The following is a 14,436-nucleotide window of genomic DNA, read 5'->3' on the forward strand; positions in this document are numbered from 1 at the left end:
GAGGGAGGGACGGGGAGGTGGGGAGGTGGGAAGAAATAGCATGGGGAGAAATGACAGATACAGGCGAGGGGACGGAAGGCAGCAAACCACACTGCCATGTGTGTACCTATGCAACAATCTTGCATGTTCTTCATATGTACCCCAAAACCTAAAATAGAATAAAAAAATTTAAAAAAAAGAAATAGGTCTTTTCAGAGCTGGTTAGGCACCAGGCACCTTGTGGTACAATGTAGGTGTCTCTGGGTCTCAGTTTAGAGCAGAGATTATGTTCTACTTGGCTAAGTTAGCTACTGCCCTCTACATGGCATATGAATTTAATCAGAGCTACTTTGGCTCTAAGTGATGGAAACCTAATTTAAAACAGCTTAAACAAGAAAAGGTGACTTATAGGAATTTTACCCTAGGGATGTAGAGATTTTTAGAAAGAAGTATAAATGGCTTTGTAAAAGGAAGACCAAGGGTGCCAGGTGCACAGAGCTGGACCCTGAGGTCTTTTAAATCTACTCTCAAGGATGCTCATCCAGGAGGGAAGGAGGAAACAAACCTTTCAGAGGTTCCTTCAACATCTGGCCAGATGAAGGAGCTCAGTGTCTAAATTAAAGTGCATTATCTCCAGAGGTGGCTGCAGTATGTTAGTGTGGAAGCAGGCTGCTTATTATTTTCTATTGAAGCCCACTTTTTTTTGTTCAGCAGTAAGAGTCACTGCGGACCCACTGCTGAGGCCAATTAGATCTACAGTACTTGTAAAACCGGTCTCAATTTTATCAGTGTCCGACTGATGTCAATAGCATAATTTGATATAGCAATTGCATAGAGAAGGCTTTACAACATACAGCAGGCAGCACTGGGTGCCTTTCCAATTATAATTTTACTTTTGAGTTACTTGGGCTTTTCATTTGCTATGACACATGTTAATATCCATTCTTATATTATAATCTAGAAAGTATTCAGAATAGATACTATCAGAATCCATCCTCCCTTCCTCCATATGGGGAGCAGATTATTACTAATTAGTATCTGGTTTCTAGGTGGGGAAATAGAGACAGAGGTTTAGTCAATTGCAGATTTGCATAGAGAATAACTAGATCAGAAATGAGATAATCTTAGTTAAATCCAGACAATCAACATCTTATTTCCAAGCTCTCTTACTTGAAACTCTTTTGCTATTCCCCAGTGCTATCAGAATAAAGACAAAACTCTTTTTAAATTTTTTTTTTACATTAAGTTCCAGGATACATGTGCAGAAAGTGTGGGTTTGTTATATAGGTACACACGTGCCATGGTGATTTGCTGCACCTATCAACCTGTCACCAAGGTTTTAAACCCCACGTGCATTAGCTATTTGTCCTGATACTCCCTCTCCCATTGCCCCCACCCCCAACACGCCCCAGTGTATGATGCTCCCCTCCCTGTTTTGATGTGTTCTCATTGTTCAACACCCACAATGTTCTCATCGTTCAACATCTCACTTATAAGTGAGAACATGCAGTGTTTGGTTTTCTGCTCCCCTGCTAGTTTGCCGAGGATGACGGCTTCCAGTTTCATCCATTTCCCTGCAAAGCATCAAACTCTTTAAAGGGCTGTAAGTGATCTGGTCTGCGACTGTCCCAGATCAGGCCATTGTCTCTCTTGCTTTCTATGCATTCAAGACAGCTCCTTTTTTCTTGAAGAGCCAGCTCCAGCACACCTCAGGACACTTAAATGTACTGTTCCCTGACTGGAAGGCTTCTACTGAGCCCAGCCTCAGTACATGCACTCACCCCAGCTCCCCTCCTTCCTCACTTCTGTTAATCTTCCGGTGTCAGTCCCAATGTCACTATCTCAGGGAAAACTTACCCTAGGCTAAATCATACCTCCCCTTTGTCCATCCTCACAGAAGCTACCATACTTTGAGATGTCATGGTCTTGATCACCTGATAAATAGCTATCTACCTCCCTCCCCATTATACCATAGGCTCCATATCGGCAGGAACTGTGTCTACCTTACATATCATTGTTCCTAAAGGGAAAGCAAATAGTCTTAGTGCATCAAATGAGTGAATGAATGCGTGCATAAGAGACAAAGATAGACAAGGCTTTACAACAGACGGTACGCAGCATTTCCAGTTCCAATTTTACATTTGAGTTAGTTGGTTTTTCATTTCATATGATACAAGTAAAATCCATTCTCATATTTATTCTCTAAAAAGCCTAGTGAAGACGCTAAGTATCACTTCCATGCAAGCCTAATTTCCAGCTGTCCCATTTCTGACATGCACAGTTTCTCAATTCAGTGTGAGGATTATTAAGTAGACATGGTCACCCATCAAGAATCACAGCTCACAGCTCAAGACATCATGATTGTTTGTTGCAAGATGTATTATTTCACCTCAGACTTTAGAAAGAGAGCCCCAGGTAATTATGACTTATATCTTAGTGAGGGTTTTTCACCTTGGGGAGGGAAGACAGGGATCATTGCAAAGGCATTATGAATTTATACTTCTGAGACTTCCAGGGTTAGGTTAGCACTCTGGAATGTGGGTCAGGGCCATCAGCTGCACAGTGATACTTGCTGAAGACATCCCTCTTCTAGGATAGCTTGTTCCGCCCTCCTCCTGCTTGCACAGAAGAACTTCAGCCTCCCAAGAAAGAGATTCTCAGAAACTTATGACTCAATCAACTCACCCAAAAGGAGCATAAATGGGATTAGTTTTAATATTGTTAAGTTGCAAAAATACAGGCATATGTGCATGCCAAAGCGAAAATGTACGCAAGCAAAGGGGGAAAACATATGGGTACCCATATGGCAAAAAGCGCATTGCTAGACCTTCACACACTTCTCATTTACAACAAGAACCAAAGTTAGTGAACATAAATTTGCTTTGCAAAAATGTGAGAGGAACAGCTTGTTTGCCCATAACTGTTCCACTGAGCAAGATATGTATAACCTTGATTTCTCATCTCAGACACCTCTTTCTCACACTCTAGGGATTAATTAGGCTCTAAACATGACTTCAGATTAGAAACAAGGCTCCTAGCTGCCTTGGAGAGAGACAAAGAACTAGTAGCAAGACTGGATGATGCAGCAGGTCAACTAATAGGCAAATCCTATTAGTGGCTGGAACTGTTACCTGGGATGGCTTAGAAGAGAAATGAGGTTGGTAGGTCTCAGCAGGTTTATTTTAATTGAAGCAGATGAACAACAGGGACCTACAGCAGACAACAGCATGAATGCGGTTTTGATTTGGAAACTGTGCTTTTGTTAGAACAATACTGGGTGGAAGCTAGAAAGTGCCTAGCCATAGGAAGGTAGGTGTGGACTGAGGAAAGGCAAGGCAAGAGTATGGGTGATGCTCAAAGCTGGGGAGCACAGCCTTGGGCGCTCCAGATAACAAGCTGAATTTGATTCCATATACCATTTTACACTATACCTGTTCCAACTTCAAGCTATGGAATCCATCTTTGTATAATCTAAAGAGCTCCAGACTTGAAAATCAGAAACTAGGTTATTTTCATAAAGCTACCATTTTAGTTAGCTGTGACTCATTCGTCATTACTTAACCTTTCCATCTGTTTCCCTGCCTGTGAAATAGGCAAACTATTCTTTCTCTGACCTATTTTAGGGAGCTGCTATAAACTCACTTGAGATGATTCATGTGAAAATATTTTAGAAACAACAAATTCTTATATAAGCATGTGTAGGAATAAGTTAACAGAATACTAGAGACTCATTTTCCTTGTATTTCTATTTTTTAAATGTTTCATTTGAAATAATTATCAATTCACAAGAAGTTGCAAAAAGGTAGAGATAGGTACCAAGTACTATCACCCAGCTCCCCTAATGGTGGCATCTTATGTAACTAAATATGTATATACGTATATTATATATAAAGTATTATATATAAAGTTTTATTTATAAAGTTATATGTGTCACATTTTCTTTATCCATTCTATAATTGTCAGGCATTTGAGTTGGTTTTAAGTCTTTGCTATTATAAATAGTGCTGCAGTAAACATATGTGTGCATGTGTCTCTACAGTAGAATGATTTATAATCCTTTGGGTATATACCAAATACCATTACCCAGTATGGGATTGTTGGGTCCAGTGGTATTTCTGGTTCTAGATCCTTGAGGAATTGCCATACTGTCTTCCACAATGGTTGAACTAATTCACACTCCCATCAACAATGTGAAAGCATTCCAATTTCTCCACAGCCATCTATTGTTTTCTGACTTTTCAATAATTACCATTCTGAATGGTGTGAGATGGTGTCTCACTGTGGTTTTGATTTGCATTTATCTAATGATCTGTGGTGATGAGATTTTTTTCATGTGTTTATTGGCCACATAAATGTCTTATTTTGAGAAGTGTCTGTTCATAACTTTTGCCCACTTTTTAGTAGGTTTTTCTTTTTTCTTGTAAGCCTGTTTAAGTTCCTTGTAGATTCTGAATATTCAATCTTTGTCAGATGGGTAGATTGTAAAAATTTCCTCCCATTCTGCAGGTTCACTCTGATGCTAGTTTCTTTTGCTGTGCAGAAGCTCTTTAGTTTAATTAGATCCCATTTGTCAATTTTGGCTTTTGTTGCAATTGCTTTTGGTGTTTTAATACACCATGGAATACTATGCAGCCATAAAAAAGAATGAGATCACGTCCTCCGCAGGGACATGGGTGAAGCTGAAAGCCATCATTCTCAGCAAACTAACACAGAAACAGAAAACCAAACAACACATGTTCTCACTCATAAGTGGCAGTTAAATAATAAAAACACCTGGACACAGGGAGGAGAACAACACATACCAGGGCCTGTCAGGGAGTAGGGGAAAAAGGAAGAGAGAGCATTAGAACAAATACTTAATGCATGTGGGCTTAAAGTCTAGATGATGGATTAATAGGTGCAGCATACCACCATGGCACATATCTGCCTATGTAACAAACCTACACATTCTGCACATGTATTCCAGACTTTAAGTAAAATAGAAATAAAAATAAAAAATAAATAAATAAAGTTATGAATAATAGCACTGTGGAGTTTACTTGGACTTTACTAGTTTTTGCATGTACTTATTTTTATGTATTTGTGTATAGTTTGGCAACATTCAATCACACTTATAGAGTCATGTAACTACCACAGCAGTAAACATACAGTTCAGCTCCATCAACCCAAGGAACTCCTTCCTGCTTTCCTTTCCTTTTGCTGCTCTCACCACTGGCAACTGCTGGCCTATTGTGCATATTTATAATTTTGACAACCCAAGAATGTATACAAGTGAATCATAAAATATGCAACCTTCTAACACCAACTATTTTTATTCATCACAATGCCTTTCAGGTCTATCCAAGTTGTCAAACATAACAATAGTTCATTCCTTTGTATTGCTTTGTAGTATTTCATGGTGTGATTATACCACAGTTTAACCATATACCCAGTGAAGGACATTTGGCTTGTTGCCTATCACAAATTAAGCAGCTGTATCTTTTCCAATCTACACTCAGGCCAAATAGATGAATCACTACATCAAAGACCGCAGGACTGTCAAGGAATAAGAGACAAAGACAAGAGATAATAAAATAGTAAAACTTACCACTTTTCTCCCAAGGCTGCTGGTGCATTCAGTGAGTTAAAACACACAAAATGTACACAACATGGCTTGGCATACAGTATGTACTCATCAATACCATCATAACTAGTACCCAAGTTATCTGTATGTTACATGGCATGGATTCAAAGAATGCATTCAAATGCAAATATGGCACAACTACAGTTTGAAAATAACTGCTGAGTTCGTGTTCAACACTATTACCTGCTTTCCATTCATTTTCCTTATGATCCCTAAGATCATAAGAGAAATTTGGTCCCATTTTGCAGTAAAGGATATTGAGGAACAGTGAGCTAAATTAACATTTCTAAAGTCACTCAGTATGTTAACAACTCAGCCCATATTTCATGCTTAGGTTGATAAGACTCTTAAGTCCATGTTCTGCGAATGAGCTAACAACACCATCCAACAGGGATCAATACCTATACACAAGGTGGGTTAGTGTATCTTTTATTTCGGGTGCAAAGAACTTGGTGATTTCTTCTAAGATTTCTCCTTAGGAATTTCTACAGTGAAAAATGAATGCCGCAGAAAAAACAAATGTGGGATCAGCACATTTTCTTTTCTTTCTTTCTTTCTTTTCTTTTCTTTTCTTTTTTTTTTTTTTTTTTGAGATGGAGTCTCACTCTGTCACCCAGGCTGCAGTGCAATGGCCCAATCTCGGTTACTGCAACCTCTGCCTCCTGGGTTCAAGTGTTTCTACTGTCTCAGCCTCCTGAGCAGCTGGGACTACAGGTGTGCACCACCACACCTAGCTAATTTTTTGTGTTTTTAGTAGAGATGGGGTTTCACCACGTTGGCCAAGCTAGTTTCGAACTCCTGACCTCAGGTTATCCGTCCACCTCAGCCTCCCAAACTGCTGCAATTAAAGGTGCAAGCCACCATGCCCTGCTGATCAGTACATTTTCTAACCTGGACATTTACCAGAGTGACTTGAAGACACCAATGTCCAACCAGATGACAACCATGGGTGGTGATTTTGCTAGTATTAGCTCTTTACGTCTGTGGAGTTTACTCACCTAGCCACCTCTTATATCTCCAACAGAGCCAAACATCATTTCCCCCAGACAGATGTCATCAGTGCCACTGATCACATTCATGAAAGCTAATGCCCTTTACTCAGAGAAGGCTCTTTCCCACCACTCATTCTTATTTAGGACTAATCAAATTTACAAATTCTTGCTGAAGAGAAATGAGAAGCAGATCATCAGAAGGAATGTGGCTACTCAAATACGGGCGCACGGACTTTAGGAAGAACTGACAAGTCTGATTGAAAGGAAGAAAGAAAAAAATACAGAAACTATTTTTAAAAGACACAAAAATTTAAACAGCATTGACAGTATTTAAGGGTCATATTCCTAGTTATCCCAGTTCCCAAATGGTAAGATATAAACAACTGATATGTATAATCTTGATGTTACGGTATAAAGATGAGGCTAAATGGCATTCACTAGACGCAAATAAACAGAATAGAACATAATTCATGTTTTAAATGCTTTCATTACAAATAACTTGAGTAAACGCATTAAAGAGTCAGCTTCAGTTACCTGGAAAATTCACTTCTATGAAATACCTCATGCACTTGCTACCTGGGATGTTACTGTATCTGAGCAGACTCCATGAGCAACTCACAGGTGAATGAAGGCTGTCATCTTAAAATCTCAGTGGAGGGGAGACAGAAAGACTTTGTTATTTTTCCCAAACATCTGGCCTTTCCAAATATGTCATGGAAGTGGAGCCAAGTATGTGAGGCGTCACAGTGGATTATTGTAGCATTGCAAGAGCGGATGACTACCCTCCTTAAAACACAACAGTCTCTAGGATCTTCTTCTGCCACTCCCATCCCTGCAGCTTTTTCACATTACTCATGTGCTTAGAAGAGCCTGCCAGTTTATACTGGCCCAGCTTCCTTTCTCTTGCCCTTCAGGAATGGGAAAGAAAAGAATTCTGGAAGCCCAGCTGATTCACAATGTATTCCAATCCATTTTGCTTGCCTGTTTTGGGACCTGACTTTTTCCCGTAGAAAATTATTTGAGGCAGTAGCCTGCGATTTCATCACTATCCTACTTCCTGGGCTATCCGATACTAAGTACAGATTTCCATAGTGTGAGGGATGTCACTCAAATGCCATACCCTCCAGCAGATCTATATAAATATTTTTAATAAGCAATTGGCTGCTATTGAAAAAATTAGTATAGATTTTTATATCTAACAATTAAGAGTGAATATACAGTCAAAAGCTCAGCAGTTTGCACATCAATGGCAAAACCCCAAAAGGACGTATGCATGGTGATTTTTGTAATGTTCACAACACTTAATCATAACTCTGGTAACCTCCAGCTTTTCTCAAAAGTGAGGCAGATGTGCTCTTAAAATGCCCAGATCTGGGAATCCTGGCACACTGTCAGTACCATAAAGGAGACGAGACTCAGTCTGGAGAGCAGAAAAGCTGGGAGGTCTTCAGGTCCATCTTTGGAGACTTGGGCATGCTTCAAAACTTTTACACTACTTTGATAAGAAGGATATCTCTCTGGTTTGTTTGTTTTTGTGGAACAAGTATACCTGAAAAGCAAAGATACTTCAAAGGGGCTCCCCAGAAGCATCAATGATGGTAGTATTTACACCACTGACATGGGCCAAGGCTACCCGGGCTCCTCTCTCACTCCCTTGCCTCCTCCCACTCCAATCAATTTTAATCACTTACCAGCGCAACACTGCCTGAAACCTTCACTCTTCAATCATTATTATCTCAGGTAGGGATCACATTTCTGTATTTTGAGCTGTATTTTTTCCTTCATTATATCTGTCTACTTTTTATATTTCAGACTCCTCACAGTTTTTGGTCCATCAGAACTTATCATTATTTTTCTCTAATGTGATAATGGATTTATATATTCATTTATTTTTACCTCTTTTCTATCATCGTAAGTGCTCAACAGCATGTACTCAGATTGCCATTTTAAACCATCAGTGTGGTTATTACAATTTTTAATCTATAATAATCTGCTCATTAAAATATTTTTAAATGAAGGCTGGTTTACCCATGCCTGTTTATAGATCCCCAAATTTAAATCATATATTTCAAATATTGCATGCATTAGCTAAATCCTCCACCATAATCCTACTGGAATTTCAAAGAAAATGTGATTACAACCTTTATTTCTTATTCTTCCATGCTGAATCAATCAACAAATTTTTCTAAAAAATGCTATTTGATGGTCAAGTTTTATAGAATGTACTTCTAAACTTTTAAAACAACTCCCTAATTGCAAGTGAGAAGGAGCATCCTTCTAAAAATAAATATTAGTAGCTACCCTGCAGATGCAAATTTTAAACTTACAAATACTTTGTCTTCCAGAATTTCCAAACTGGGAAAAACAATTTTTGGAGTTCAAATGCTTAAATGTCATTGAGAGAAGGAAGGGGAAAGACAGTAGTGAAAATGAAAAACAGCAAAGCTAAGGCCAAGGCTATGAGAAAACAAAGACCACTTTAAAGTAGAGCACAGTCTGTGAGATTTAAAGAAGAGGGATATCATTTAAATTTAGGATTTTCCAGTGAGGCTAAATTACAACTACTACATTCTGTAAAAGATTGGGAAGATGAATGAATCTCCCTTATTTTAAAAGGGAAATCTTATCGATGTACCATTATAGAGAATTGTTTCAGAACATTTACACAAAGTAAAAATGCATTTAAAAAGATTTTCAAATGTTGAGAACTGTGTGTATAGGATCAAATAAAGACATTCTGGGATTTCAAGCATTTATAAAGACAGTTGATTTTACCAAATACATAAACGTTGATCTGATGGTTAGATATAGTTTTGTATATAATGCAAGTTTAAAATTATCTCTAACTTTAGGCAAAATTATCATGGAATCCATGTCTTTGGGAAGATTATTGCTTTGTTTATATTAAATTTGAGTTTTGCAATATCCCTTACATATACTTTAACATTCTCATTAATTTTACTTTATGATATAGAGATATTATGGGTTTTAATATCTCAGGTCTTTATACAAAGAATATTAGGCCAATTTATTAGCATTATCTTCCTTATAACAAGACAGTAGCAAAAAATATGTGTTCTCAGTTCACAAAGAGAAAAGCAGCAAAAGCTTGAATGATGCTCCTAGTGAAAGATTCAGTCTATTATTTGCTAAGTGCAATGATGTAATTAACGTTCCAAATTAGAAAAAAATTCATGTCATTATTGTCTACATTTCTGTATACTTTTATTTCAAATTTAATTGAACTCTAATTACCTATAATGAAATACACTTATTATTACAATTTAAACAGTTTCGACTAATTGACTAATTTTGACGCCAAAATAACCTTCATTCCACTCAAGATACAGAACTTTTCCAACATCCCTCAAAATTTCTTGTGGCCCTTTGCAGTCACTTCTCCCCAAATCCCTACCCTAGGTAACCACTGACTTGACTTCTGCCATTCTAGATTAGTTTGCCTATTACAGGATTTCATGTAAACAAATTCATACAGTATGTATTTTTTAGCTTTTAGCTTATTTTCCTCAACCTGTCATTTTTGAGATTCATCCATTTGGTTATGTGCATCAATGGTCTGTTCCTCTTAATTGCTGAGTAGCAATCTGTGGTTAGAATATTCCACAATTTATCTATTTGTCTGACAATGGTTATTTCGGTTATTCATAGTTTACAGCTATTATAAATGAAGCTGCTAAAAACATTTGTATACATACATTTGTGAGCATATGAGGAGTAGAACTGCAGGGTCGTAGGCTAAGTGTGTATTTAACTTTATAACAAAACGTGAAATTGTTTCCCATAGTGCTTATATGACTTTACAGTTGCAGAGTTAATATATAAAGCTTCAGTTTATCCACATTTTCACCCACACTTGCTATTATCAGTCTTTTACTTTTAGTCTTTCAAAGGATTATATAATGGTATCTCATTTTGACTTAATTTTTATTTATATAATTAAGATGTTAGTCATATTTTTGGTGCTCATTTGCCATTCATATATTATGTCTTCTTTTGGAATTGTCTATTCAAATTTTTTGTTCATTTTGAGGTGGGGTGTTAGAATTGTGTTGGAAGAATTCTTCATATAAACTGGATGTAAATTATTTGTCAAATCTATGTACAAGAAATATTCTTATCCAGTCTGTGGCTTGACTGAATGTTTTTAATGTTGATGAAACATATGATGAGTTAAGTTACAACTCTATAAAAATGACACCTTGAATTCCTAATCCCCAATTCCTCAGAACATGATCTTTTTAGAAATAGGTTCTTTACAGAGGTAGTCAAAGTTAAAATAAAGTCACTGGTGTGAAACATAATATAATATGGCTTATATCCTTATTAAAAGGAAAAATTTGGACACAGACACATCTAGGAAGAAGGCCATAGGAAGATGAAGGCAGATATCAGGGTGATGTAACTATAAGTCAAGCAATGCCAGCAAACCATCACCATCTAGGGGAAAGACGTAGAATGACTTCTCCCTCAAGCTCTTTTTTTTTTTTCACTTGATCATGTCAGATACACAGGGAATCCCTCAAGCACTTGAAAGGAACCAACCCTGCCGACACCTTGATCTCAGACTTCTTGCCTCCAGAGGTGCGAAGAAATAAATTTCAGTTATTTAGATCACGGTTTGGGGTATTGTTTTTTTATCTTGGCAAAACGTTGTCTTTCTCAATATTACTAAAATTTACTCTTACACTTTCTTGTAGATCAATATTATTTTTTGTATGTTACATAGGCATACTCTACACATTTTTCTTATTTACTTGGTTTCATGTTTGGATATTTAACACCTGAGGAAGCTCTTGTTTCTTGTATGATTCCTAGAATTAATCACAGCTTTTAGTAACAGTGTAAATACATCAAGTGGCTGTGTGCCCATCTCTTCAAGCTTGACTTGGAGCAAATTTTATTTCCAAAAGGACAAGAACCACTGTCCTGCTGGTTCCCTTGCTATTAAGTTGGAAATGGTTTTAACTGATGTTTTCATACCAATTATTGAATGCTCAGCACCAGCATGCCCAAATGCACTTAACCATTTCCATCATCCTTCTTCCACTGAAGGTGAACTATTTGTGGACAGGTCAGACATGTGTGGCTCTGGATAAATGTGCTGAAGCAAGGAGACCCTTTTTCTCCTGGATGCACAACAATGCCGAAGTTCTTCATGGCAACAGTAACGCCCTTGCACTCTGCTTCCAAAAAGAACAAACCACCAACGGACTCATCTGTACTTTCAGAAATTAACATCTACATTGGAACTTATTCTTATGACTCTTGTTCTTCACAGTTTGGAAAACAAAACCCTTCTAAGGCCGTAAAAATGGCTGAGACCATAATTGAGCAAATTTCCTCTATGAATCCTTCTTTAGAAGTGAAATAGGCAGCAAAAATTGATGCAGATTGCCTGTTTGATTTTATATTACTGGATTACAAATACAGTCATGTTTTCTGATTCCTGAAGCTCTACTGCACATAAGAGCCAAGACTTTAACATACGAGCTCAGAAAAAGTCCTCCAGGGCAACACCTTACCCTTTACTGACAGGTGTCTCCATGTCACAGTTGGCTCCGGTCTGCCAATAGCAAGACACAGCAGAGTCACGCTGCTTCCCTCATTCACGGTGATGTCAGAGGAGATATTCATGATCTGAGGAGGAACTGTCAGGAAAAAGAGGATAGAAGATACACCTGAGAATAACTCTTTACACTTAAAAGGAGGCGTTATCCTACAAAGTTTTGTACAGCATGTTTTTATAATAAATATTGTTCTCGACAATACATTTCAAGTTGCTTGATTTGCCAAGAATATGGTCATGAACATTTGCAGTTCACTAATGGTAAAAGGAGCTCTGTATTATACCTCAGCAGTAGCAGGACACAACTGTGGAAACACCAGTGTGAAGCAGAGGAACTGAGAGGGGGTGTGACTGTCTGTGGGTTGAAAGGCAAAATCAAAAATATTCACAAAGCCTTCCAAGAGCTCCTGTTTATCCTTGTTTATTGTCTTCAGTGGAATCAGTGGCGTAAGCTGATAACCATTAGGGACCTTTGTCTCCAGTCTCAAGCTTTCCCCAATATTGCACTCAATATGCTGATAACGCTGAGTTAGTTACGGTTTTCTGAGCATTTCAGACCCTTTTAAACTCTTTGGCCTTGAACAGGTTGTTCCATCCTGGAATTATTTTATTTCTCACTTATTTTAACCTGAAAATCCCTAAACATCCCTTAAAACACATTCCTTCAGAACTCAGTGAAATTTTCTGACTCTCTTGTTAGAGTTAGAAAATCCTGGATTCAACCAGTAATGCATGGGTGTCCTTACTGCAGCTGTAACAATAAGATTGTATTCTAAATTGTATTTCATAAATGGCGTTATATCCTAGTGGTTAGGAGCAGACCTCTGGGTTCAGATAGACCAAGGTTTCAGTCTTAGCTGAATGCTTCACCTGCCTCATGACTGTTGGCAAGGTGACCTGCCTTTGTCCCTTTGACCTCTAGTTTTCTCGTTTGTGAAATGTGGATGATAGCAGTAGCTAAACTCAGTGTGTTGTGAGGTTGAGGTGAAATAATGGCTTAGCAGAGTGACTGATTTAAAGGAAGCACTCAATCAATGTTAGCTCCTAAGATGATGATGACACCGATCATAATGACGACAGAAAAAACATCTTTCACAAACAACAGTTTTCTTCTCACGGGCCAGGACCATACTTATGTACCTGCAGCACTACGAAGCCCAAAATGACTCCTGGTCTTATTTTCTCACCTCCAGGCCTCGATGCTCTTCAACTCAAAGCGCAGTACTGGAAAACGTCTAGATTCCTTCTCAACTCTGATGTCTCATCACCACTGTTGTGGTTGAGTTTCTTGCCAGTTTTCACAGAGACAACTGCAAATAGCCTCCCACCTAGAACCTTCCACCTAGTCTCTTTCCATTTGGAGGTCCCTCCAATCTAGCCCCTACATGAAGCCTGGGCAATCTTTCCAAGTGATCATGGAATCAAACTGCTCTCCTCCTTACTCCTTTGCCCCGTAATGGCCTCTCATGTTTAACAAACAAACTCTTCTGCATAACATAAGCTCTCTGCAGTTAAGCACCCAAACCTGCTGACAAACCTCATCTCAGGCCTCATCTCCCCTAACACAGCACACGGCCCACATTGGCCCCTCGTCCTCTGCTGAATGTTTTAAAAGCATCCGCACTCCCATAACTTTTCTTTTCCTTTATTGTCTCTTCTTGATCACCAACCTTCACAGATATGACTATCTTTCAAGGAGAACCCCGACATCCTCTATCCTCTGCCATTTGCCCTAATGTCTCCCCACATCCTGAAAGCAGACACAGCTGTCTCTTCTGCTGCGTTTTGTTTAGACCTATCTCAGGCAGGGCATTGAACATGCTGTCTTGCTTCACCTGTCTCTGCACCTAGAGAATGACAAGCTGTAGGGCAAGTGTGGAATCACACACATCTCTACTCCTCAGTGTAAGGCACAGAGGCTGACAATTGCACATGCTAAATTTCTCTTTGAAAGAAAGATCCAAAACAGATTGAAAAGAAATCCCAAAATGAAGGGAGGTAAAGCTTTGAATGGAATATTTTAGATACTCAAACCTTTCTTTTCACTTTTCTTTCAGATACTCAAATAAAAGGAAGGATAACACAGAGAGAGGAGGCTCCAAGCCTGCAGTCATGCTGATTTATTTGTACTGCCAATTTAATTGTAAATTATTAATTATCAAACAGGTACAGCGCAAGTAGATTCCAAACCAACCTGAGTTGATGGCAAAAGAGAATTATGGCAAATGCTCAATTGAGATGACTTAGCAGCTTGG

At 38.3% G+C, this 14,436-nt stretch overlaps 1 protein-coding gene across 7 annotated transcripts in view; it reads right to left on the reverse strand.

Moving 5' to 3' along the window:
• The window catches only part of OPCML (opioid binding protein/cell adhesion molecule like), a 1,153,658-nt gene that overhangs the window by 116,386 nt on the left and 1,022,836 nt on the right, over positions 1 to 14,436 (reverse strand). For all 7 annotated transcript variants that reach the window (XM_003923495.4, XM_074400890.1, XM_010334345.3 and 4 more), the window contains one exon: positions 12,138 to 12,263. In XM_003923495.4, the coding sequence (XP_003923544.1) occupies positions 12,138 to 12,263 (126 nt within the window). The remainder of the gene's footprint in view (positions 1 to 12,137; positions 12,264 to 14,436) is intronic.

This window comes from Saimiri boliviensis, chromosome 6, assembly GCF_048565385.1.
Source record: "Saimiri boliviensis isolate mSaiBol1 chromosome 6, mSaiBol1.pri, whole genome shotgun sequence".
Lineage (NCBI taxonomy): Eukaryota > Metazoa > Chordata > Mammalia > Primates > Cebidae > Saimiri > Saimiri boliviensis.